This window comes from Lactuca saligna, chromosome 9 (genome assembly GCF_052625555.1).
Source record: "Lactuca saligna cultivar CGN05327 chromosome 9, ASM5262555v1, whole genome shotgun sequence".
NCBI lineage: Eukaryota > Viridiplantae > Streptophyta > Magnoliopsida > Asterales > Asteraceae > Lactuca > Lactuca saligna.
In genome coordinates, this window is record NC_136425.1 from 17,605,995 (window position 1) to 17,633,109 (window position 27,115).

The following is a 27,115-nucleotide window of genomic DNA, read 5'->3' on the forward strand; positions in this document are numbered from 1 at the left end:
TGAATCATATCATTCAGACTTTCACTTTAGCTAAATGCAAGAAAATAACTTTGTTTCAACTTATATCAAAAACTAAACTGTGTTCGCATCTGTAATGAAAATTTTGTGGTTTGCATTTGATTAATTAGGTTAAAATGCGAAGGTGATTAATGCGAAGGGATGCGAAGGGTGTAAGAATGAAGATGCGAAGTATTTCACAGTAGAATGCGAATTGGGGAAGAAAACAGAAATTTTCAAATATTGTCCCTGGAGTTTCGCATTTTCGGAAATAAATACTCAACTTCGCAAATGGGGGTCATAAAATGATGAAATTGCAGAATTTTTAAAGAGATACACACACACATAGACAACCACACATATATTTAGAAAATTAAACTAAAAGATGATAAATTACAGATTATAGCATTGTCCTTGATTGAGTCAATTTCCTTTATAGGAGTAATATGTTCCATTGTACCTTGCAAGTTAAAAAAAAAAAAAAAAAAAAAAATTTACATTAAATTAGACAATTATAATCAGCACACAGAAAAAAACAATCAAACAGTGAAGAAGAAAGTACATTGGTAGGCTGTTACGATTAAATTAGACAATTATAATATGCGTTTTTCCAGGTGAGTATTCATATAAAATATTTATTTCCTTAATTAAAACAACAAAAGATATATTTTTATTTATTTTTCCAATTTGCATAACTTTTTTTATTGATTTAATAAAGTTGCATACCAAATTGTTAGGCTGTTACGATTTCACCACCTAAAATATGTATATTTGTATTATAATATATTATCTTGTTAGTATTTCATGAATGCAATCAATAACACTTGTGTGCTTTGAATGCGAAGTTGGATTTAGCTTTGCTATAAGTTTCAATCGATTTTGAAATTGAGTATTGTTCGCATTTGTATGAGTGTAGTCGATGAATCGATAAAGCAAGAACATATGAGTTTTGATTCGCAATTGGATTGATGATTGAGGGATGATTCGTGAAGAAAAACGCGAAGTCAAGGACTGTGAAATTGTTGTTTGCAAGAATTTAAAAACTCGATTGTGGAGTTGTTGATGCTCATTTTGCGAAAGTAAAACAATCGAGTGTTTGCATCTGTGAATCAATTTGAAGTCAATTGGGTTAATATTCGCATATGGGTTCAACATATGAATTTTTGATTTCGCAAGTTTAGAGTTCAAGAACTAAACTGTGTTCGCATCTGTAATGAAAATTTTGTGGTTTGCATTTGATTAATTAGGTTAAAATGCGAAGGTGATTAATGCGAAGGGTGTAAGAATGAAGATGCGAAGTATTTCACAGTAGAATGCGAATTAGGGAAGAAAACAGAAATTTTCAAATATTGTCCCTGGAGTTTCGCATTTTTGGAAATAAATACTCAACTTCGCAAATGGGGGTCATAAAATGATGAAATTGCAGAATTTTTAAAGAGATACACACACACATAGACAACCACACATATATTTAGAAAATTAAACTAAAAGATGATAAATTACAGATTATAGCATTGTCCTTGATTGAGTCAATTTCCTTTATAGGAGTAATATGTTCCATTGTACCTTGCAAGTTAAAAAAAAAAAAAAAAAAATTTACATTAAATTAGACAATTATAATCAGCACACAGAAAAAAACAATCAAACAGTGAAGAAGAAAGTACATTGGTAGGCTGTTACGATTAAATTAGACAATTATAATATGCGTTTTTCCAGGTGGGTATTCATATAAAATATTTATTTCCTTAATTAAAACAACAAAAGATATATTTTTATTTATTTTTCCAATTTGCATAACTTTTTTTTATTGATTTAATAAAGTTGCATTCCAAAGTCAATACAAGGAGATTTGGGATTGTTATTGCTACATAACAATCAAGGTAACACTATAAACTTATTCTAATGTTAATATGATTATATGTATGCTAGAATTAGGGTTTGTAGTCTTGGATTCAAAGCATGTACAATAGAGAAACCTAGATCCAAGCATTAGGGTTTGTATGAGCACATAGGATGTCTTATGACCAAAACCCATCAGTGGTATCAGAGCCTTGATTGGTTTCAATTGTATTGATGCTTGACATAACTGAAAAATTCGATTTTTTGATGTTGTGGAGGGCTGGACTCGCCGAGTCCATGGCTGAACTCGCCGAGTCCATGCAGACTCGACGAGTCCATGCCTGACTCGACGAGTCAACTCGTCAGATAATGCTTATCTCGGGATTTCTTGCTGTTTTTGCATATGGATAATTACCTTATCATGTTAGATCAATATAAATCTGATTTTATGATATATATGACTATATTCTTGATCTAATTAAAGATAATTATCAATTAATAAAATATTTGTTTCCTTATATGATAATTGATTGATTATTTTGATTAAATTGATTAATTATTTTGCAAGAAATCATTAAATAAATCAAATATGGATAATTATGTGATTAAATGTTAATTTAAAATTATTTGTTATTTGATCCTTGTTGTTATGAAAGGTTTCATATTTCCCCCTTTAGGTTTTATAGTTTAAATTTGAACCCAAAAGTCTTGGAGTTTTGAAATTTAAATAATTAAAACCCTAATGTTTTGAAAAAAGGTTTCAAAACTTGCCCTCAAGTTTTGGAATTTAAAAGTTGATTAAAGGTTTAATTAGAAATGTTAAATTCTAAAACTCTAGTAATGTTTTGAAAAGTTCAAATCACACCCTTATGGTTTTATTAATTAGTTAAGGAGTATAATTAAAAGAGGTTTAATAAATCCATAAAAGTTTTGGTTAACCATTTAATTGGATTAAAAGTGTAATTGTTAAAGTTAACCATATAGTATTTTAAAAGTATAAAATACACCCTATACTATATATAACATTAAAGGTATAACATTATATATATGTATGAGTAAAAGTCAGTCTTACCGTTAGTAGGCCTCATTCGAAGTTGGTCTATAAGGGGTGTTTAAGGAAATTGCCTATAAAATGGCGATTGAATGGGTATCCACCTTTACCCACCGCACTCTTGACTAGTGGAGGGTCGTTAGCCGAACGGGTAGGATAGGACGAAACCTTCCATTATAAGTATAATGAAATACAGAGTAACTAAATGTTTCGCAAATTCCCAATCTTAGTTACTTAGGCAAAAGTGAATTGATGCAATTCCATGAAATTACACTTTGTGCCCTTGCGAAGACGTTAGTGGAGCGTGTGTGGTTTACCGGCACACTAAATGGTTCTAAGCAAAGGTAGCAAAGGGTGACTCAATGTTTGTCATAGTTCGGTGGAGCGTGTGTGGTTTACCGGCACATCGAATAGGTGATTGTAACATGTGAGGGCACCATGTAGTTTGCATGGTTATTCACACCCGCTTTGTGATCCTCGGCATCCCAGTCACAAACTAGAGGGGCATATCGAGATTTAAACATGCCATTGAAATGTTCAATGAATCTCAAAGGATCTAGGAGTTTTCATAGATTTAAAACTTAAATTTCTTTTTCGTTTTTCATGGTGGAAATTAGTGAATCGTCATTCACTTACCTTCAAATGTTCTGCAATTTGGGTTACGGCATCCCTCTCCCGAGTTGTAGAATATTGTGTTGGGTTCTAGCCTTGGAATTTCATTTGGGTGATTTACCAAGGACTCAATCAATCAACTAACTTGAATTCGTTTTCTCCCGATGTCAAAGTTCGACAACTATGGTCTTCTCAAGTCCCGTGGAACAAGCATTCCACATGAAGATGATATTCCACGATTCGATCGAGGAACAAGAAATCATGCTTCACTTCCTCCTCCTCCTCCAATTATTCTCCCTAACCCACAAGATTGTAAAATTGAAAAGTTCAATATCACTCAAGCCCTTTTGGCAAGTAAACATAAAAAAGGAAAGTCGGTGTGTGCACACGTCCTAGGGATGAAGTCGCACATTGATAGACTAAGAATGATAGGATTTGTTGTCGGTGAGGAGATGGCTGTTGATTGGGTTCTTCAGTCACTTCCCAACTCATATAGTGAGTTCGTAAGAGAGTACTATATGATGAACCACGACGTGACCCCATAGATCTCACCTATATGCTTATTGATGCTGAATCAGCAATGGTTTGGCGCAATAGAAAAACAAAGTTGATTGGTGAATCTGCCTTCGAGACCTCTATGGATATAGACAATGGCAATGAAAGACATGCAATGATCGAAAAGTTTGATCATAAGAGAAAGGCGATGTCTGAAGTAGTTCCATGTGTTGTTCCAAAAAGAGTCAATTTGCTTTTATTGCCAAGAGAAGGGGCATTGGAGATGAAGCTGCCCTATTTAGCTAAGAGATCTAAGAGATGGGAGAGTCGAAACGTATGGCTCTAATTTAGGTAAAATCCATTGACTAACTCTTTTAAGCTTCATTCTAGATTCTGAATACATAATGTGATAAGATCACAATTGATGTTTAGAAGGATCGAAGAAAAGAAAAGAAGCTTAAGGGAAGAAGTGAGCAGAATCTAACCGTGAAGGAATGGATTTCGATTGCGTTTCTCGAAGATTAGATTCTTGAGCTACTACTTAGGGTTAGAATTAGATTGCTAAGAAAGATGTATTCGCATAAGTTTTTCAATGAGTTGCATTGTGAAGGACAAATTTTTCCGCAATAAAATAAATTTTGATATTAAATTTTATTTATTTATCCTTACAATGGCGTGTATGAAAAAATTGATGTTAAAATTATTAGCAATAATGGATGTGTTTCTTATTGTGTTATGGAAAGTCAAGAGTTTACCAAATAGGGAGAGTTTCTCATCGCCCAAGTTTCAATTGGACAGAAACTTGGAATCATGCAACTTGGTTGCATGATGAATGAGAAATCTCATATTTGGTAATTAGACTAATTCGTTGACAAAGTGTCAAGTGAAGGACTAGGAGATCTAGTACACAAAGTTGTGTGTTGATCAAGTTCACCATAAGAGTAACAAAGATATTCGTCATCATTTACTAAAGGTTTAGTAAATATGATTATACTTACAAGATTAAGTGTAATTTTGAATTGATTAAAGGGTTTAGATCAATAGCAAAACGAATAAGAAGAATCAAATAGGCAGAAAGATAAGAGTTTCTCCATTCTAAGAAGAAGGGAGAGTGGCTTTTATGCTTTATGATAGGTCTTAATGATTAAGAACCAAATCTCAATTGATCCTCTAAGTGAGTCTTGGTACAATTGTATGTCCAAGAAGAGGAATCAAAGATTGAAGAAACGGTCAAATCAAGAAGTCAATCATACTTCGTTCCAATAACAAGTCTTAAAGTTAAGATTGTGACAATGAGTGAAAAGTATTAAAGGTTTATAACATTCATCAAATGTGGAAAGTTGTGATGTCGTGGATAAGACAGAGACCAAATAGGACCAATTTGTGAAGTGTTTTGATAAAAACTACACTAACTCTTGAATATTTGTTTGTCAAGAAATGTTTATTGACAAAAGAATCTTATATGTCAAGGAGTCAGTGGGAGTCTTAATGGTCTCGAAAAGTTTCAAGAACAAATCAAATAAACCTTATCGATCATCACTAGCACACGAGTTGAGGTTTACAACCTATCGTGAAGACATTATTTTGTTTCTGTGCCAATCCAATCGAGTTAATTATGCATGTGAGTCCTATGAGTTCTCATTTGAATGCGTAAAAGGCAAGGACCTTGATCAATGAAAGGTACATTGATAGGAAAAAGGTAAGATGCTTAACTATTTGGAAGACGTGGTGGGCAGCTGTGCTACCATAAGGCAAGAAATCAAGATTAGGAAAGTTCGATCCATATGAGTTTGAATTTGTCGTAAACTTTGGTTTTTAACAAATTCGCATGGATAGGAACACATACAACGTTTAAATCTAAGTGTCATAAGATTTCCTCCTTCATGAAAATGATTATGAGAAAATGCTTTCACTAAGAAAGATTTTAAAAGATAGTGATTATAAAATTGCATTCTCAAATTCGATCATGGTTACGGCATCCCTTTCCATAATTTGAATTGTGAGGTTTGGCAATTAGTCTTAAGACACACATATGAACTATCTAAGGCAAAAGTGTATAAGTTCAAGAAGCCTTGATAAAAGATTATCAAAGCACTAAGTATTAAAAACATGAACTTAAGAAATTCAATAAGTATTGTCTTTCTGGAAGTTAAGATGTTTATGAATACATGTCGAAGCTAGTGGGAGCATAAGTGTTATGTTTTATAATAATCATCATGATAGTGGGAGCATAAATGTTATGATTGTTTGATTATTAAGGCACGTATTGCGTAGTTGGCAATATTAATTATAGAAAACAAGAGTCATACTTTGCGAAATTGTAAGAGTTGAAAGGTTGTTTTGCTATAATTAAGGGAGAGAATATTATGCTTCATTTCAAATCTAAAGGATTAGGTTGCGAAATGTTGATAAATTTAGTCAAAGGTACATAGTGTGTTTTTTAAAATTTCGATTGTGATTACGGTATTCCTCTTCGCAATTCGAATTTTGAGAACATAGCAAATAAAACATTATGCGTCGTGTCCCATACGCTTCGGGTATAGGATCGAATGCAAATGCTTTAATGTTCGACCATTCTAAAATTTTCCAAATGTATAGTGCATTTAGAGGGAAAAGGGACTAGAATTGGTTTTGACTAAAATAATTAAACAACTATCAAAGGACAATCCAAAGTTCGACGAGGATTGGTCGCTTGTGAGTAGTTGGAAGTATAGTATTGGAAATTATGGAAGTGTTTCCATATTGGATGGACAATATCGACATCATTACGAATAGATAAGATTCTATTAAGAATGAGTTGTCATATGGAAAATATGGAAGTGTGTCCATGTTGGGAAGTAAATATTGAAAATCTATGATTAGAAACTTTTATGCAAAAGGATGTTCAAAGGAATGTACTTTGAGTGAGAGACATCATATCTAAGGAATTGTCTTGTAACAATCTCCGATAGAGGAATTTGTAATATCATTGGCAATAGTCTTTGAGACTTTGGTGCAGTGACATTACAAAAGGATCGTTGCATAAAGTGTTAGAATCTAGTATATTCTATAAGTAACAACAATTTGATATTCTTACACTTAAGAAAATGGATTTGGAGTTGTAAAATGAGAATGATTGGAAATGTGTTCAATTTGTCTATTTCACAAAAGTAAGAACCATAGGTAAACATTGTGTGCATGCTAGGAGCATGGGACAAGTGTTGTAATTCAAATGCGAAGCTGATTACCCGAAACGACAAATAATAATGAGTAATCGATATGGTGATAAATAAAACGTGTTTTGTTTATACTCAAAGGTTTGAGGCCATATGGGATTAGTATTATTCTTGTGTTTCACCTTGCATGTTTTGACTTCCAGAATAATTGAGTTTATTAAGAATAATCGAATTATTCAAACGGGCCACAGTCGTTCATATGTTGGAAGTAGGTATGAATGAAGACTGTTGTGAATTGGTGTGTGGATTGTCTAAAAGAGTATTAGACATAAGCAAATGTTTGCTGCAACGTTCATGAGTGCTTATGAATATGATTTGAGCATTGGATTAAACCCACGCTCACTTGGATCACTCCATGAATTGTATCACGAGTGATTGGTGAGACGATAACATCTTATATTCTTGAAACCGAGATGTGTGAGTTGTATCTTGCGAATCGGTTGCACATTGATAATATGTAAACGCACCAGTAACTTGGTGTTATAAAACATATTGTTGTGTGTAATTCGGTGAGTGAGTGCAAGCAAGCATTGTATCAAAGTTTATCCGTTCCTTTTATCCATAGTAGGATAAAAGCGATATCTTTGGGCCCCTCGATGGTTTAGTGATGACATACGTAAATGCTCGGCCGGGCTAGGGCTAATTTGATTTGTTCAGTTAGTCTGTCGTCATAAATCAGAAATCGAGATAGAGTACAAAGAGAATGATTTGAAATCATATCTCATACGATATCTAGAATGGAGGAATATATGATCCCTTATCTAAGGACACGCGTATCTGATATGATCAGAGTTGACAGCGGCTTTGGAAAGCTACGATTGTAGATCAGGATCTGAAGTCATACGCAGAATAGTTGTTAGACTTATCCAAGTGGGAGATTGTTGGATTAGTGTCTAAGTCCATAACTATTTTGGTATGTACTTGACCCGATGGTGCATGGTCCTTTTGGGTTGCCTTCACCAAAGCAACTTGATTGGAGAAATGAATAAAGAGAGAGAGGATAATATGATTTATTAATATGTTATAAGAATAATATATTAAAGGAGAAATCATATTTGTTTAATTAATATTGGTCAATAATTAATTAAGAATTAGTTTTGTGATCAAATGTAATTAATTAAACTAGAGGGGCTGATTTGTAATTATGTGATAGTTACAAAATAAGGTAATGATTATCTTATTTATATGGTGGACGAATTTAAGGTTGAAAAGCCTTAGAATTCGAGTATGATAAGGATTCAAGGATTATCTTATTGGTTGCTTAATGGATAATCAACTAGATAAGGATAATGACTGAAACCCTATCTCTACACCTATATAAACACCCCTAGGGCCATGAATTCGTGTATTCCTTCCCAAGAGGTCCTAGATACGAATTCTAACCTCTCACCTCTCTCTTTATACCTTCTCCATTTGCTTATGGTGTTTGTAAGCCATTAGAGGAGTGACACTTGTGACTCTAAGCATTCCAAAGTCAATACAAGGAGATTTGGGATTGTTATTGCTACATAACAATCAAGGTAACACTATAAACTTATTCTCATGTTAATATGATTATATGTATGCTAGAATTAGGGTTTGTAGTCTTGGATTCAAAGCATGTACAATAGAGAAACCTAGATCCAAGCATTAGGGTTTGTATGAGCACATAGGATGTCTTATGACCAAAACCCATCACTTTACTCATTAAAATTAGCTAATAAGGGAAGAAGATAAGTTGTGCACATAAGGTGCTCGATGAAATGCCTCAATTCAGAAAAATGGAACTTGAATGCTTGCAGTTGTAATCTTATACGAATATAATGTCAGATGTCTCATTTTTACAGTTAATCATCAATGAATACTCCATGAGGCTAGTCCGAGAGGAGCAAGGCAAGCAACCACAACAATTCAGGTGAGGGGAAAAAGCCAAGAGGCTGCTGCCTCTTTTGATTTAACTCGAAAATACAACCCCATCCTGGTGGTTATTCTTTGTAGGGAACGGAGAAGAAGAAAGGGAAAGAAGGAGCAAAAATCAGTTCATCAATTTCAACAACAAAAAGTGGGTTCAATGGAGGTTTCTTGGGTCTTGATTTATTCAAAATTCAACAACTAACGATGACTAGAAAGGTAATTTTTTGTAGTTGTTCTTGGTCTTTGATTTCACAAGCAAATTAAGCATTAAAATGGTACTTTTGGTGTGGTAATACTTGACAAAAAGGAATGAGAAAAGAGATGAATTGAGGGTTGAAACAAAACGGCAACAACTATTTTCTTATATTGATTTGTGAATATCAGTATATTTATGTGTGAATTTATGTTTGAATGACTATATTTATTTATGAATAACAGGATATTCATTTGTGAATATCAATGTATTTATGTGTGAATTTATGTTTGAATGACTATATTTATTTATGAATAACAGGATATTCATTTGTGAATATCAATGTATTTATGTGTGAATGACTATATAATTATACATAATTGTTTCTTTAACATTTTTGCAGATACAATGAATAAACATACATATAGTGGGATGTGGGAGATTTACCAAAGAAACATGTACACCAATACCTCTTTCGAAAGGAGCACGAATGTGTTTTATTCATTTATAATTGTAATTGTAGTATTAGTTTCCGTGTCAAAAAAAAAAATATATTCTAACTTAATCATTTACTATTATAATTATATTCTTATATGAATAGAAATGTGTTTTATTTATTAATATATGAGTACCATTTTAGTTGATTTTATAATCTTTTTTTCGGGTTTTATTCATTTATGATTTTACAAGTGTATTCATAAATACAATTGAGTTAATTCATTTATAATTTACAATTTTATTCATTTTTAAATGAAATGTATAAATCATTATTTATGAAGATACTTTTTTTTAAAAAATAAATGAGGTAAACCGATAAATTATTCATTATTTTGATATTTGATTTCTAAAAATAAAAACATAAAAATGAAAAATGAAATGAAAAAAACGTTTTCTTAGATAGATATTAAATCATGATTTTATTAATTATTGGTTCATTAAAGAAAAGAATCTAAAAATGAGATATTTTGGGTAATTGTCATCATAATCACTAAAATTTAGAATATCATAATTTAATTAAATGGTAAAATTCCATTTATGCCCTCATAAAATGATTGGTTTACAATTGTTTTCGCGTTCTCAACCTTTTAAGTGTTCTCATTTGATCCTCTCCCTATATATATATATATATATATATATATATATATATATATATATATATATATATATATATATAATGGATTGTTTGTATTTAAAAATATAAAAAATTAAAAACCAAAAAAACATATTACATGAGGGGCCATAGCCCAAGTCAAATTTGTTTACATTGTGGTACGATTGTTTTAACTGTTTTACGTGCAATCATTGTAAAATAGGGTACGGTTAAAATCCCCTCCAACCGTCTTCGCCGCCTTATCAGCCAATAGGATTGGTGTTATCTCTTCTTCAAAAAAAAACTCATCGGTTATCTCTCCTTCTACTACGCCCCTCAATCTATCTACTCCGATTTCCAAAGAAACCTCTTCGGCAAAAGCAGATGACGTCTTCTTCCGATCAGAATCTACCACCTCCTCTATCGATTGCCGAGGTTCCACTGTTGTCGAAAGAAGACTGGCGGTTGGAAGTTTGGGGTTGGGCGGGATCGGAGATAGAAGGAAAGCAAATAGGACTGACAGCGGCGGTGGCTGTATGTCATTTTTTTCTATGCCGTCTGGTTTTAACTCAAAGAAACAGGAGAATGAGAACTCCGATGCCGAGAAAGTCAACGTTTCAATTGAGTGGGGGCGGCGATGGGTTGATCGGTTTGCCTGGTTTAGGATTAGGTAGTAAACAGAAGAGGCTTGCTGAAAATTTACTGGTAATTATTTATTTATTAATTTTTTTTACATCAATTTTTTAAGTTATAAGAGCTTTCCTATTGGCCATGGGAGATCAGAGTAATAGATCTTGTGTGCAGAAGTTCCATCTGAACCTACCCAAAGCTCTTACAAGATACCTGTCGATACCCATTCAGGGGCTCGGCTTCCAGAAAGGTCTGTAATTTTCATTCGCTTTTTATTTTGTTGTTTTAAATTAGCTTTTATACCATTTTTTAAGAAGAAATTTTATCAGAGAATCTAAACATACTTTCTTAATTATTTAAAAAACAGAGTAAAGTTAATGATTGAGGAGATGAAAGCGAAGAAACAGGTTTACGTGAAGATCTATTTTCTGCTGGCAGAAAGTTTGCAGAATTTTAGAATGTATGTAATAACTATTTCATTTGTAAATTGTAATCTTTCTATTTATTGGCTTCCTTGAATTCACGTTTGTTTCATTGAATTCACGTTTGTTTCATAGGTGTTGGAGCAGATACTTGGTGTGCTTATTAAGCTTGTGAAAGATTTGAAGTTACAACATCAACATAAATACGTGAGGAACCTCTTTCATGTTTTCTTAATAAGACATGATGATTTTTTTTTTATTCTTAATTTCTAATTTAGGCTAATTGCATAATAAACAAAATCTTGGTTTAAAAAAGCGCAATGCGCACTCATGCGATTAAGGTCCGGGAGGCTGATGCGCGAGGCTGATGCGCTGGCAACACGTAGGTGTGGCGCACAAGTAGTAACTACCAATATATGTTTACGGTATACTAAAAAGCAATAAAAATATAAAACGAAAACCAAATATAAAAGTCATGTAACCAAATGTAATGATAATTGGTTAAACATAATGCAAAAACCAAAATGCAAAATGCATGTTTACCATAGTCAATGCAAGATGAAACCAAAATCTAATGGTCATGAAAAATGAAAACAAATCTAATAGTTATGCAAACAGCAAAATGAAACCAAAAAATAAAGACCCTAAGTCATCCTTCATCAATCATCATCAAAGTCAAACCCAAGCTCCATATCCATATCTCCCTCCTCATCACCAGACATGCCAATATCTTCTTCTATCTCTTCATCAACCAACCCAAGTCCACTAGATCCAACTATTCCTTTTCCTCTATCATCTCATGATGCTTTGGTTGCATAAAAAGGCTCATTTACCCCTGAGGCTTTTTCCACAGCATCCCAAGTCAAATCTTCACCCTCAAACACTAAATTATCATCTTTATCCTCCTCTAATCTCCCTAACAACCACTCATTGCTCTCATCTATTTCATTCAGAAGGATAGGATCAACATTGTCCTTTCTGTTGGTTCTACGATTCAAGGAACGATTGAACTTCACATAAACCATATCATTTAGTCTACTCTGTGCCAATCTATTCTGTTTTTTTGTGTGAAGCTACAATGAAAGAGATAAAACACATTAGACATTTCATAGTGCATGTGTAATTAAAAAAAATAAACTAAATGTCACATAACATACATGTTGAAAGACTCCCCAGTTTCTTTCACAACTTGTTGCACTACATGTGAGGCTAAGCACACGTAAAGCAAAGTTTTGCAAGTTAGGGGTTGAAGATCCATATGATATCCACCACTCAGCTGTAGGAAACAATGTTTGAAAAAAATGTTAATCTAGCTTCATAATTATAAATCTATAATATTAATATAATATAATTAACATTTAATCTAACCTGGTGCTTTTGTCTTCCTTTGCCTGATTGCCATTTTATTACTAAATAAAGCTTCTGCATTTGATATGTAGCTAATTCGGTGGTTATCTTGTATTGGATACTAGAATCTGGAACCAATCTCTCAATGCAAGCATATAATCCAGTCATAACTTCTTCACAAGAAGCATTAATTTTGTTATCATAGGATTTAAGTAATGTCCAGCTGCATGCAAGGGTCGGTGAATATATTGTATTAAATAATGTTTTAAAAAATTTGGCAAAAAAATATAAGAATATATTATGATTTTTTTTTCATATTTATATAAACAACTTCAACGACTATTATTGTAATAAATTTTGATTTATAAATTTATCAAAAATATCATGTTTGTATCATCGAATGTTTTTTTTTTTAAGTTTTGTAATTTTTTTTCAAATTGTTTATCATTAATAAAGTTGCAAAAAATATAAATTAAAAAAAAACTTGAAAAAAATAAAGATGTATATGTTTTTTTAGGCTAGAAGATGTCAGAAGATGTTAAAAGACTCTGGTCCACATCTGCGCCAAGAAGAGGGCGCGCATACATTTTTAGGTCTGCAGTCTTTAAAAAAACAAACAGTCTGCGAAGGTTAATGTCTGCGCGTGGTCTGCACGGTGCAGACAGAAGAGGTCACGCAGATCTGCAGACAAAAAACATACACTACCTTATACACAAGAATCATCCCAGCACTGCATAAGATAAGGTAAGATTGTGTTTTCTTAAAAAAAAATTCTCTTTGTGATTTTAAAAGGGTATTTTTGTAATTTTATGGTAAATATCTTGTGGAAGCCACAGAAGAAGCTTCACTTGCATACAGCAAGGTTGTATGTTGTTTTTTTCCATCATTTTCATATGATCACTAGTGTAGGACAAACAGTGACTCATTCTTGAACTCTTGTATGTGCAAAAGACGATAATGCCCTCATGAATTGACACAATTATACGGATTTGTAGGTGACACGACTTCAAGAATATCAAGGTGTTGACCCCCATTTTGACACAATCGCAAGGCATATCAAGAAATAGTGAAGGTAAATTAACAATTCATTAATGAGAGTAGGACACGTCAATTTAATTAATAAAATGTTAAATTTGAGTTAAAACCTGTAATTTTTCAGAAGCTAAAGAATATGCAATGGATAATTCACCAAGTGGACATGGATCTCAACCGATTACCCTTGAAATAAATTGGGTGATTTGCTCAACCTCATCTTTTAGCTTCTTATCATTTTACAGAATTCTTCATAGCTGATTTTGCTATCCTGTCAGGGTCATAATAGCATCTCATACAACACTCTATTCAAACAGTATGATTCATTTATAATAACTTGCATAGTATAACTTACAACATTCGCATGAATTTCTGATATTATATCTTCAATGGTGGCCTCATCGCCCATTTTATTATCTTCCAACATTGATTTTAGATCATCTTTTGAAATACATCTGCCATAAATCCCCATCATGATCCAAAAGGACCAAAACTTAGAAACGATAAATATTTTCAATAAAAAATGTGGTTGTGATTAGGCACCAGGTGTCCTTAGGCTCGGTCCATTAAATATTACACCCTTCATTGTTTTTTGGTGTGTGTGTTTTGTTTTTATGTGGTATATGTGTGTTGTGTTTGAAAGGTCTCACTTGACTAAACATAACCACTTTCAGTCAACTTCACAAGCATCAATCTTTAGAGTTGATTGGACATGATTACATACATGATTACTTAAGAAAGTGTACAACACAAATGAATAAAACCATAAATAGCAATGCACTTTGGGTTTTTCTCAAAAAGTAAGAAAAAATGCATCAAACATATAAACAAATTAGGTAAATTACAAAATTGATTAAGTTTAATTTCGTAAATTGTTGAAAATCAGTGATTTTGTTTGTATACATTTAAAAAAACCGAATTTATTGCAAAAATCCTACTTAAAATATTTCGGTAGGAAAATTAGGTCGGGGGACTTATTTTTGTGTTATATAATAGGTCATAAAAGCTCCAATCAATCACTAAAAGAATTTTTGTGGAAAGAAATATGGCCTCTATATAACACCAAACACCTTTTAAATAGTATTATTTTAACTGTTTTTAGTTTTTTATTGTTATTCTTTATAATTTATAATATTAAATTATGTTTTAGTGTAATTTTTTAGTGTGGTTGGAGTTGAAAAGAGTTTTGGTGTTAGTTTTACACAAAAATAGTGTAAATGCTGGAAACCATGACAGGTATGTACTACCCTCAAGCCCTAAAAATAAAATCAATTATTTTAAATCCCCTTTTCCCTCTTTCTATTCAAAATATTCTCCAAAAACCCTAATTTTTCAACCGTCTATACCACCGCCCTCTTGTCCCATTAGTGAACCACCGCCAGCCTCCCTACACACGCGACAACCGGCGACCTCACCACAGTACGGAACCGCAACACTCACGCATATCTACAACTTGATTATTGTAAGAACACCTCTGTAATCTCTATGCTAGTTGTTGAGATTTTTTCATCTATCTGTCGTTGACATTCAATCAATGTAATCTTTGGTTCATCACTTGTGAATTAGGTGGGTCATCTCGAAACCCCTCACGTTGGAGCATTCACGTGGTACCACACTTGAAGTATTCACTATCCTAGGTGAGTTTTACTTTTCTTTCGAAAAAACCCTAGTTCTCAAGTTACTTTTATTGAATTTTGATCCATATGCATGCTTAAATGATTAGTTTTTCTTTTCTTGGATATCACTTGTACCCAGGAGCACCATTCACACACATAGATACACTAAGTGTGCCATTTGGTCATCAAGTGTAACCTTTACTTCTAGGTAAGCTTGGTTGTTCCTTATATAACCCTAATTAGTTGATGTTTTCATTGGTCTTTACATACGTGATCATTCTTATGTGGTTCTCTCTACATTGGATAGTTGTTGGGGTTCTCTCTTTACAATGGCTCTTAATGCCATAAGATATTGGGTGGATTTAAAAAATGCGTTAAAGTCCTCTGGAAAACTACATGGAGATGTAGATCCGTCAAGTAAGGGGTTCAAGGCTCTTCAAGTCATACTTTGAAGGGGAATTTTTAGAAAACCTAAAAGTATTTTTGTATTTTGATCTTGTAGGTGTTACAAAAAATGACACGTTTGACCGTATCAGGGAAGATTCAACGAGTATCCAGCAACGTCTCTTCAACCTTTCAGCTGAGGTAAACTGTTCTTCAATAACTATAACTATAAGCTTAAAAAAGGTTAGAATTAGGAAATGTTTAAGTTATGTACAATGTCCGATTATAATAAGTTAAGTTATGAAGTTAAAAGGATTCAAAAACAGTTGGTGTCAATTCCATCAAAACTTGCAATATAAAATCAATCAAGTTAGGTAATACTGCCTCAGACCTTCTACTGGATTAATTGCTTGAATCAACATGATTCATTTAGGATTAATTGCAAAAACAGAAAGTACATTGCTATTTCATGTAATCAAGTTTACTTTTTTGCAATTAACCCAAAAACATCAAAGAAAGTACGTTGCCCTCTGTTTATGTTTTTCCAATCTTGATCATTTTAAAATATTTAACAATAATTAAATTTTGTAAAATTGACAACACATGACCACATGGTTCAATAATAGATAGTACCACAAGGACCAAAAGTGCAAGTAATTTTCTTTTTACACCAAAAGAAAATGGTACTATTCTTTTCACAAATTTAAAGACTGGTATGTTGACTTTTGATGGCCCCGGGAGCAAAAAAACTTTAAAATAGTATTATATAAAAGAAAAAAAGAAAAAAAAATAATAAAATAAAAAAGACCAAACCGAGAGAGCTCTCTATAGCTTAGGGACTAAAAATGAAATTTACTGAAAATTAAAAAACGAATGTGTTTGAACTAAAACCTGCACAATGTGATGATCAATCCTTTTCAAGTGATATGTATTTTCTTGGTTGGAGTTAATTCACATGTACTTGCCTTGATTTGGTTAACTCAACTGGTTTGTTGTGATCAGGTTCTAACTCACTTGGTTTGAAACCATACTCGTCCATTGTACTCACATAGTCAAGTAACATATGAATCAAAAAAATAGTGGAAAAGATGTTTATGGAAAGCCAGGTGGTAATTTCAAGATTTGGAATAATGTAATATATATATATATATATATATATATATATATATATATATATATATATATATATATATATATATCCCATGTGCATAAAGGGACAAACTTATACTATGATCATAGAACAAATAAACATAGCTCACTAAAAAGGGAATCAAACAAAAAGGTATATTTCATCAACAAAAGTAGCTATCTACACAATTCTGGAATATGATTAATTGCCAATATTAACTTTAATAATAGATAAAGGAAATTTATTTATATATGCATTTTATATTTTGAGTGTAAATAATAAAGTAAATGCTAAAAGTGGGTAGAACTAAGAACTAAAAGAAGTGCAATCTTATTGCTTCCGTTTTTTGCCTTAAAGATGAGTTTATGTTTCAAAAAAAATTTATTTCTTTACCGTAAGTTCCTATCACACTTGCACAAATATTAACAAAATCACACATTATGATAGTCAAATAAGAATTCTAAAGCAAAAAAATTGTGTATACATACACTCCATCCTTTGTTTGTCTCCTACACTCCTTGGAAATTGATAAACCCCCACATTTCGGTTATCTTTTTGGCCAGGGGTAGAATGGTCTTTTATGGTATTATGGTTGCTATTGGCTGTTTTGTTAGTGGGAAGAGCACCTGAGTATGTTGGCTGTGATTCCCTTTTGTCTTGTCTCTTGTAATAGTATATATAGTCCTTTGTTTTAGAGTCAGTAGCTGAGAATTGATTTGTAAAGAACTTTGTTCTTTTGGAGAGCCCCTTTCCTCTCGAATGACTGGGAATTATCTTAATATTATCAAGTAATTTTGTTAGTATGTCGGGAGTATACGATAGATTCAACAGGGGTCTATCAGAAATGTATATGATTGTGTCAGATTATCATTAGTACTTATTAAGTGCCAATTTAATGTTCCATTCTCTCCACCCTTGAAAATATATGGTTGTTCACAAAACAATAAATATCAATATTTTAACTTCATAAAATAATTAAATGATGCAGATATGGGCACTACTTGTTCATGTCCTAAAATTGTAAAAGGCCAAGAAGTGCAATAATTTTGTTAAGTGCAAGTAGTTTGCTAAAGGAACTTGATCACTCCCTATGCCTCTATCCCTTTACATCCCACCACCAATGAAGGTTGATTCTTTCAAACCAAATTCCTTGACTTTTTACAAAAAAACTTTCCTCAATTATTTTTCCTTCTTTTTCCCTAATCGTGTTCTCATTTTCTTAAATATAAGCCCTGGCTTGACTTAACAGAGAGATTTACCTGTTTATCCGGTGTCGCAAAGATAATTCCATTTTTGAGGTGTATAGGAATGGATCAATGGAATCATCATTAACATTGAAAACACCATAATTGATAAATCAGATTCTAAGATCTAATTTCCATATTATTATTTAATATCAATTTGAAGAGGAATTTTATATAATAAAAAGATAGAGTAAAAGTTCACCTTTCATTTTGTACCCCGTCTTGTCTTGTCTTTCTAACAATGGGGATTGCACCATATATCTAAAGGCTTCATCTAGAACAAAATAAAATAATAGCTAAATAATTGTTAGTTTTCAATTTCCATCTATAAACATAAGAAATAAAATATCATAATGAACAAATAATATCTGCTTCCCATGGAAGTTGAAGGATTTTCCATTTTTATGTGGCTCATTTCTCTCATTTCCGTTAATACAATCATTAGTTATCATATGGGGTCGATCAATTTGGTTTATAGAGGTATTTTCTGTCATGAATAAATGCTAATATGAATTTCTTTTTAGTGTCTAGGACCTCCACTACCTGATCAATGTCCATAAATCCCTAACCTGCCTAAGAAGAATATGCAAGACAATCTAAAGAGCCATAAATTGAAAAGATTTACCTCATTGTATGGTGAACATAATCACCATTACAGAAAATAGCTCAAAACCCACTGTAACACCAAAAGTAAAAGGTGTAAGCATTATTGTTGACTCTAAAGTACAGGGAATGCACTAACATTAACGTTATAAATGGTGCTGTTTTGTTGTTTTTTTACAAATAAAAGCTATTAAAATGCAGTTTTTTATTAATATTGTTATTTTTATTTAAACATGTAGTTTTTTTTTTTTTTTTTTTTTTTTTTTTTTTTTTTTTTTTTTTTTTTTATGAAAAGTAAAGTTCTTTTGTTAAAAATTGCATTTTTTTTTTAACAAAAAGTGGATAGTTTTAACTTTTAAATGACGTTTGTTTGTAGGAAGAGATATTGAGACCAGCTCTAGAAAGGGATCTAGCAAGGAACAAAAAACTGGAGAGTTTTAAATTGATTGAATTAAGGTTAGTTTTAAGTTTATTTTTAATCTACTCTAAAAAAGGATGTTTTTTTTCGTCACATGTCACATTCTCATTCAATTTGCCAAATGTTATTTTGTGGTTATTTTAAATTAATTTTTTTTTCCACATGTCATTTTATGAGCTTTTCTATTTTATTAAATTTCACATAATATTTTAATGTAATAATTGCAATAATTATAGTAATAAATTGATATCAATTTTATTAATAAACTTACCTTTAAATTTTAAAATTCTCAAATTAAAGCTCTGTAGTTTTTTATGTTTATTTATTTAAATTATTTGTTTAAATTTAAAAAATAAAAAACATTTCAGTTATAATAATTCATTTTTTTTCTTATTTTCTTATAAATTCAAAGTTCTCAAATATTGACTTTTTATATTTAATTTTTTTCTTTTAAATTAACCAATGTAATGCATGGGTCTCCCAATTAGTTATACAAAAAAATAAAGTTATTAACAACTATGATGTTTATATTTCAGGCATAGAGATCGTCAGAACCCAATCAAAATCAATTTGAGTGACCAGTCAACACATAATGCAATTTGTCTTATAGATATTCATCTATGGATTGCATTTAACATGAGAAGTAATACATTAGTTTATTATTAGATACCTTGTTATATCTTTACTAATATGTAAGTTTTTATTTTTATAAACAGCCTTGCGTAGAATAACTATAATTTCGGGGACTACAAACCATAAAGGGGTACAATTTTGTTTTGTTTATTTTACAGTATTATTATATATTAATTAACTATCTATGTTTTTTTTTTGCAGATCGGTGATTACTTATTTGCAAAAGATGTCAAAATCGAAGAAAAACCGGGCGTTTTTGAAATCACATTTTTCTTGAAATATAAAGACTACAACTTTGATAATGAGATGGACTGGGTTGATGATCAGACAAATAGTTGGGAATCGGTTTTAGAGGTATTACTGCTATGTGGCCAACTTTACGTGGGTGTCAACCCACTAGGTTAGTATCCTTGACATTATTTTTGTTGTTTATTGTAAAATAGAAAGTAGGGATGTAAAATCCAATAAGCTCTTATTTGGGTTGGGGTATTTAGAACCAAATAAGGTGTTATTTGGATAACGTGGACCGAATAAACATAATATAGATACCCACAAACCAAATCGAATTGCTTATTCGGGCCTAATTCGGTTCGGTTTAGGATTTCGGGTCAAATTCTCATCCCTAATAGAAAGAATCAATAAAACTATTATTTTTATTGTAGATATCAGAAGAAATTTAGAAATGAGAGATCTTATTCAAGATTTAGAACAAATTGAACGTCGTGCCAATTCTTTGGTCGAAGAGGTAATAATTTTGATCTTAGCGATATTCAGTTTTTTCTGTCTCCTTTTTATGTACACCTTTTTTCTATCTTCTCTTAATGCAGGCCTCTAAATATTACAACGAAGGAAGTTTATTTCTTGGAAATCAAAAGATGGATGAAGCAGAGAACTTAAGAAAGGAGATCGAGGTCGAAGATGAGAAAAATTACTTCAAGCTACTACTATACAGGTTTTTATAAATTATGTTTCTGGTTTTTTATTTTTATTTTTATTTTTTATTTTTTAAATCTATGTTTCTAATTTAATGACCTCTTTAATGAATCCTTCAATTCAGGAATATGGAAATTACCAACAAAATCACGATTGATCTTCATGGACAATTTAGATATGAGGCAATGTGGTTTTTGAAGCTTCACTTGTGGCTGTTCAACAATTTACGTAGTATGATCATTAATATTAGTTTATTTAATATCTTTTCATGTCTTTTTGTTTAATTTTTTATTCTTTACAACAGCTGGAAAGGAAATTGTTGTGATAACGGGACATGCTGAAGATCGAGAAACGAAACCGGTTTTGAAACCAATGGTACAAGTATTTTTTATTCAATTTTATTTTTCAATACTTAGAATAAAAGATTTGCTTTTGTTTTGTAGGTCATTGGTTTACTAAAACGATATGGAATTGAGCCTAAAGAATTAAATAAAGGCACCTTTGTTATCACACTTCCTTCTGAAGCGAGAGATTTCAATTTTGCATTGGACATTTCCGACTGTACAGATGTGATTGAATTTTGATAACAAATATGCTACTGAATTTCTTTTCTCTGTTTTTCCTAGATTGATAGTAATTCACCAAAACCCTAAATCAATCGTCGTCACTGAAAAAAGACCATTTCTTGAATTGATGCTCACTCCTCCTTCTTCCAAACTACCATCACACCAGCAACATCTCTTCTATCCGTTACCACAACCCTCTTGAGGCCTCTGTTACTACCACCCTCCCGACGTTGCCGTTACCACCACCGGTGGCCGCAACCCCCTCTGCCGCCCTGCTTCTACCTTAAGCCGAGACAAAAAACACTACCCTTATATCTCTGCCACCATCAACGCCACCGATAGACATCATTCACTTGAATTTCAACTCTTTCTCTCACCACCCTTACGATCCCGCGTTCACTCCACCACCACCGACACTCAATCCTGCCATCATCACGCATGTCGAACCTTGGTAACTTCCATTGCCTCTGTTGGTTGGTTCATATCCAGACCGCGATTTCAAGTAAGCATCATTTATATCTCTTATTTTCGACATTTTGCTAAAAAGTTTAGATTTGTTATGTAGTGTAATGATTTTCACCATGGATTGTGTTGAATTTTTGTTTTGCTTTGTATAAGTTGCCACGATTCTAGAAGCAGTACCGATTTCAGGCCCTGATTTTCACTCTCGATTCCGATTCGAAGGTAAGAAACATTCATATAATTCTTTTAGACCTTTTGTTCGAGTTTCGTTGGTGATCATTTTAACTTTTTATTGATTTTTTTTATAGGATCAATAAACTCTTGCTCCAAAGTGAACCCCTTTGTAGAGGAGCAATCTGATGACAAGGTAACACCTGAATGCTTCGTTCCCTCTCTTCTGCACTCCTTCTTTTCAGTTTATTTTTTTGATTTTCAAGCCTTCATATCTCTTTTCACATAAATCAAATTCAAAATTCAAATCCTCTCTGTTTAATAGTCATTATTGAAATTGCTATTAGGTTTCTCTCCATCACCAAGCTTGACACAACAAATCTGAACTTTTTTATACTCATTGATGTTTCTAAGTAACTACTTGACAACCACTCACCATCACCCTTTGTAAATGCTTTGGTATGTCTTTTTTTAGGGTTTAAAAGATGTTTTCATCTTAATCTTTTGTGTGAGGAAAGTGTTGTAGTCGTGTATTTTGTCTAATCTTTTTTTTTTTTTTTTTTTTGTTATTTATAGAACCTTCAGTTATTTTCCTATGCTTTAAAATTTACTGTCTTTGCTCGCTTAAGCAATGGGTGATTGTGAAAGAAGTGGACCTGAGTATCTAACTCGGGTTTGTTAGTGGTTTAGGGTTCATAAAAATATAATATTGAATTCAGCCTCTGCCCTAATATCTCTTTTTAATTTAATATGAATAAAGATAGGTTTTCTTCTGCAACTATTGTACATTCCTTTTCACTTCATATTAGAAAGTTTCTTTTCGTCTTTTCTGCAAGGTCATTTTCATTATATTCGCAAGTTTCAATTTCTGAGTTTTTAAACTTGTTATCCTACATGGATTGCTGATTATGTTTGTTGTTGTTGGTTAGGATGAATTGTTTATGTTCTTATAGATTGTAGATGAGGGAGGGGGTGAAAGGGAATGGCTGCAAGGTGGGCGGGTGAGTTGTGGAGTAGAGTAGAGCCTACATGTTAATAATAATATAATTATTTTAATACTAATAAAAGTTAATAAGAATGTAGGACGTAATGGTAAAATGACTCAGGTACATTTTTGTTTTAACCATAGAAATAAAATAATGCTTTAAATTTGTTTTTATAAAAAACAAAGAAATAAATAAAAAGTAGGACACTGAAACCAAATATAAGTTATGTTTTGTGACCATTACATTGGTCTTTATTCTTATTATCATTTTCTTATGTTGTTTGTAGTTGTAATCTGATATAACTAACATTGTTGTTTGCTCTGTTACAACTTCCTGATTGAATGAGTGGGAGTCCATTTGGTAAACCTGTGACCACAAAGTCTAAATGTCTAATGTTGGAACAAACATGAATCAAGACTTATTGTTGTTTATAATTCTTATTGGGCAGTTTAAATTAGTAAATCATACATCATTATGATTTTTTTAGATCCCGCTTTTGGACTCATGGTTTCACATGTCATGCTTTTTATAGGTAGGTTAGACAACATCATCAAAAGTGGCTCTGGTACGAGGGAAAACTATCTTTTGATCTCCCGTTCTCTTTTTGAAGATGGTTACAATTTGTCAAGGTAGTAGACAAATTTGTTAGATATAAAAATTTGGTGCCCGAAATAACTACCCAAAGGAGTTGCTACTGCTCACCGTGGGGTACAACATTCACACAACCAAATGTCGTCACTGTCTCCAAAGAAGGGTTAGTATTTGACGATAATGCAATCCATGATAGCTTAAGTCTGTCGCTAAACATACATGATGCAGAGTCCGAGCTTCCTATTAGACATGAGAAGATGCATAGTGTGGCTGCACTTTTGTTGTGGACAGATGTTAAAAATGAAACAAGGGCTAGCTTTGAAGAGTAAAAACAATAGTCTATCTTTTTCATGTATTCTTAAAAAGGCATGAGAATGCTTATTAAAAATACAATTTTAGTTTTCGTCCACTTTACAAAAAAGCAATAACGTAACTTGTAGTTTTATCTATTAATTGTGATTTCTGCATTTTGAACTTCTACATTATATAATAATTTGATGATAATAATTTAATAGCAATGCGCTTTCATTTCAATATGAATCATATCATTCAGACTTTCACTTTAGCTAAATGCAAGAAAATAACTTTGTTTCAACTTATATCAAAAACTAAACTGTGTTCGCATCTGTAATGAAAATTTTGTGGTTTGCATTTGATTAATTAGGTTAAAATGCGAAGGTGATTAATGCGAAGGGATGCGAAGGGTGTAAGAATGAAGATGCGAAGTATTTCACAGTAGAATGCGAATTGGGGAAGAAAACAGAAATTTTCAAATATTGTCCCTGGAGTTTCGCATTTTCGGAAATAAATACTCAACTTCGCAAATGGGGGTCATAAAATGATGAAATTGCAGAATTTTTAAAGAGATACACACACACATAGACAACCACACATATATTTAGAAAATTAAACTAAAAGATGATAAATTACAGATTATAGCATTGTCCTTGATTGAGTCAATTTCCTTTATAGGAGTAATATGTTCCATTGTACCTTGCAAGTTAAAAAAAAAAAAAAAAAAATTACATTAGATTAGACAATTATAATCAGCACACAGAAAAAAACAATCAAACAGTGAAGAAGAAAGTACATTGGTAGGCTGTTACGATTAAATTAGACAATTATAATATGCGTTTTTCCAGGTGAGTATTCATATAAAATATTTATTTCCTTAATTAAAACAACAAAAGATATATTTTTATTTATTTTTCCAATTTGCATAACTTTTTTTATTGATTTAATAAAGTTGCATACCAAATTGTTAGGCTGTTACGATTTCACCACCTAAAATATGTATATTTGTATTATAATATATTATCTTGTTAGTATTTCATGAATGCAATCAATAACACTTGTGTGCTTTGAATGCGAAGTTGGATTTAGCTTTGCTATAAGTTTCAATCGATTTTGAAATTGAGTATTGTTCGCATTTGTATGAGTGTAGTCGATGAATCGATAAAGCAAGAACATATGAGTTTTGATTCGCAATTGGATTGATGATTGAGGGATGATTCGTGAAGAAAAACGCGAAGTCAAGGACTGTGAAATTGTTGTTTGCAAGAATTTAAAAACTCGATTGTGGAGTTGTTGATGCTCATTTTGCGAAAGTAAAACAATCGAGTGTTTGCATCTGTGAATCAATTTGAAGTCAATTGGGTTAATATTCGCATATGGGTTCAACATATGAATTTTTGATTTCGCAAGTTTAGAGTTCAAGAACTAAACTGTGTTCGCATCTGTAATGAAAATTTTGTGGTTTGCATTTGATTAATTAGGTTAAAATGCGAAGGTGATTAATGCGAAGGGATGCGAAGGGTGTAAGAATGAAGATGCGAAGTATTTCACAGTAGAATGCGAATTGGGGAAGAAAACAGAAATTTTCAAATATTGTCCCTGGAGTTTCACATTTTCGGAAATAAATACTCAACTTCGCAAATGGGGGTCATAAAATGATGAAATTGCAGAATTTTTAAAGAGATACACACACACATAGACAACCACACATATATTTAGAAAATTAAACTAAAAGATGATAAATTACAGATTATAGCATTGTCCTTGATTGAGTCAATTTCCTTTATAGGAGTAATATGTTCCATTGTACCTTGCAAGTTAAAAAAAAAAAAAAATTACATTAGATTAGACAATTATAATCAGCACACAGAAAAAAACAATCAAACAGTGAAGAAGAAAGTACATTGGTAGGCTGTTACGATTAAATTAGACAATTATAATATGCGTTTTTCCAGGTGAGTATTCATATAAAATATTTATTTCCTTAATTAAAACAACAAAAGATATATTTTTATTTATTTTTCCAATTTGCATAACTTTTTTTATTGATTTAATAAAGTTGCATACCAAATTGTTAGGCTGTTACGATTTCACCACCTAAAATATGTATATTTGTATTATAATATATTATCTTGTTAGTATTTCATGAATGCAATCAATAACACTTGTGTGCTTTGAATGCGAAGTTGGATTTAGCTTTGCTATAAGTTTCAATCGATTTTGAAATTGAGTATTGTTCGCATTTGTATGAGTGTAGTCGATGAATCGATAAAGCAAGAACATATGAGTTTTGATTCGCAATTGGATTGATGATTGAGGGATGATTCGTGAAGAAAAACGCGAAGTCAAGGACTGTGAAATTGTTGTTTGCAAGAATTTAAAAACTCGATTGTGGAGTTGTTGATGCTCATTTTGCGAAAGTAAAACAATCGAGTGTTTGCATCTGTGAATCAATTTGAAGTCAATTGGGTTAATATTCGCATATGGGTTCAACATATGAATTTTTGATTTCGCAACTTTAGAGTTCAAGAACTAAACTGTGTTCGCATCTGTAATGAAAATTTTGTGGTTTGCATTTGATTAATTAGGTTAAAATGCGAAGGTGATTAATGCGAAGGGTGTAAGAATGAAGATGCGAAGTATTTCACAGTAGAATGCGAATTGGGGAAGAAAACAGAAAATTTCAAATATTGTCCCTGGAGTTTCGCATTTTTGGAAATAAATACTCAACTTTGCAAATGGGGGTCATAAAATGATGAAATTGCAGAATTTTTAAAGAGATACACACACACATAGACAACCACACATATATTTAGAAAATTAAACTAAAAGATGATAAATTACAGATTATAGCATTGTCCTTGATTGAGTCAATTTCCTTTATAGGAGTAATATGTTCCATTGTACCTTGCAAGTTAAAAAAAAAAAAATTTACATTAAATTAGACAATTATAATCAGCACACAGAAAAAAACAATCAAACAGTGAAGAAGAAAGTACATTGGTAGGCTGTTACGATTAAATTAGACAATTATAATATGCGTTTTTCCAGGTGGGTATTCATATAAAATATTTATTTCCTTAATTAAAACAACAAAAGATATATTTTTATTTATTTTTCCAATTTGCATAACTTTTTTTTATTGATTTAATAAAGTTGCATTCCAAAGTCAATACAAGGAGATTTGGGATTGTTATTGCTACATAACAATCAAGGTAACACTATAAACTTATTCTAATGTTAATATGATTATATGTATGCTAGAATTA

General features: G+C 31.8%; 2 protein-coding genes and 1 long non-coding RNA gene across 6 annotated transcripts; all 3 read left to right on the forward strand.

The window, feature by feature from the left end:
* The first annotated feature begins 10,679 nt into the window (after positions 1-10,679).
* Positions 10,680-16,917, forward strand: LOC145013871 (uncharacterized). Of its 4 annotated transcripts, XM_078972215.1 has the most exons (12): positions 10,680-11,090; positions 11,177-11,265; positions 11,383-11,475; positions 11,573-11,644; positions 13,302-13,528; positions 13,780-13,856; positions 13,944-15,052; positions 15,185-15,278; positions 15,383-15,453; positions 15,572-15,640; positions 15,740-15,849; positions 15,935-16,917. In XM_078972215.1, exons 1-4 carry the CDS (start codon positions 10,770-10,772, stop codon positions 11,610-11,612), a joined length of 543 nt encoding a protein of 180 aa, XP_078828341.1. In that variant the 5' UTR covers positions 10,680-10,769; the 3' UTR covers positions 11,613-11,644; positions 13,302-13,528; positions 13,780-13,856; positions 13,944-15,052; positions 15,185-15,278; positions 15,383-15,453; positions 15,572-15,640; positions 15,740-15,849; positions 15,935-16,917. The 4 variants fall into 4 exon arrangements, with proteins under 4 accessions (XP_078828341.1, XP_078828342.1, XP_078828340.1 ...); XM_078972216.1 differs by having other exon boundaries at positions 11,585-11,644; positions 13,944-15,278; XM_078972214.1 differs by lacking the exons at positions 11,573-11,644; positions 13,302-13,528; positions 13,780-13,856; ... (4 more) ...; positions 15,740-15,849; positions 15,935-16,917 and having other exon boundaries at positions 11,383-11,569.
* Positions 16,918-20,508: 3,591 nt separating this feature from the next.
* LOC145015930 (SMR domain-containing protein At5g58720-like) lies at positions 20,509-21,629 on the forward strand. Its single transcript, XM_078974399.1, has 5 exons — positions 20,509-20,588; positions 20,671-20,795; positions 20,901-21,007; positions 21,081-21,151; positions 21,220-21,629. Exons 1-5 carry the CDS (start codon positions 20,526-20,528, stop codon positions 21,358-21,360), a joined length of 507 nt encoding a protein of 168 aa, XP_078830525.1. The 5' UTR covers positions 20,509-20,525; the 3' UTR covers positions 21,361-21,629.
* Positions 21,630-21,649: 20 nt separating this feature from the next.
* Positions 21,650-23,688, forward strand: LOC145015932 (uncharacterized). Its single transcript, XR_013666092.1, has 4 exons — positions 21,650-21,844; positions 21,961-22,026; positions 22,113-22,171; positions 23,494-23,688. It is a non-coding gene; the product is annotated as an uncharacterized LOC145015932 (long non-coding RNA).
* Positions 23,689-27,115: the final 3,427 nt, after the last annotated feature.

Excerpts from the sequence above, each read along its gene's own strand:
- LOC145015930 (XM_078974399.1), top strand. The coding sequence starts at position 20,526 with ATGAGAGATCTTATTCAAGATTTAGAACAAATTGAACGTCGTGCCAAT. Across the intron at positions 21,008-21,080 it reads GCTGTTCAACAATTTACGTA|CTGGAAAGGAAATTGTTGTG; the intron begins GTATGATCATTA and ends TCTTTACAACAG. Across the intron at positions 21,152-21,219 it reads AACCGGTTTTGAAACCAATG|GTCATTGGTTTACTAAAACG; the intron begins GTACAAGTATTT and ends TTTGTTTTGTAG.
- LOC145013871 (XM_078972214.1), top strand. The coding sequence starts at position 10,770 with ATGACGTCTTCTTCCGATCAGAATCTACCACCTCCTCTATCGATTGCC. Across the intron at positions 11,091-11,176 it reads GGCTTGCTGAAAATTTACTG|ATCTTGTGTGCAGAAGTTCC; the intron begins GTAATTATTTAT and ends TCAGAGTAATAG. Across the intron at positions 11,266-11,382 it reads GGGGCTCGGCTTCCAGAAAG|AGTAAAGTTAATGATTGAGG; the intron begins GTCTGTAATTTT and ends TTTAAAAAACAG.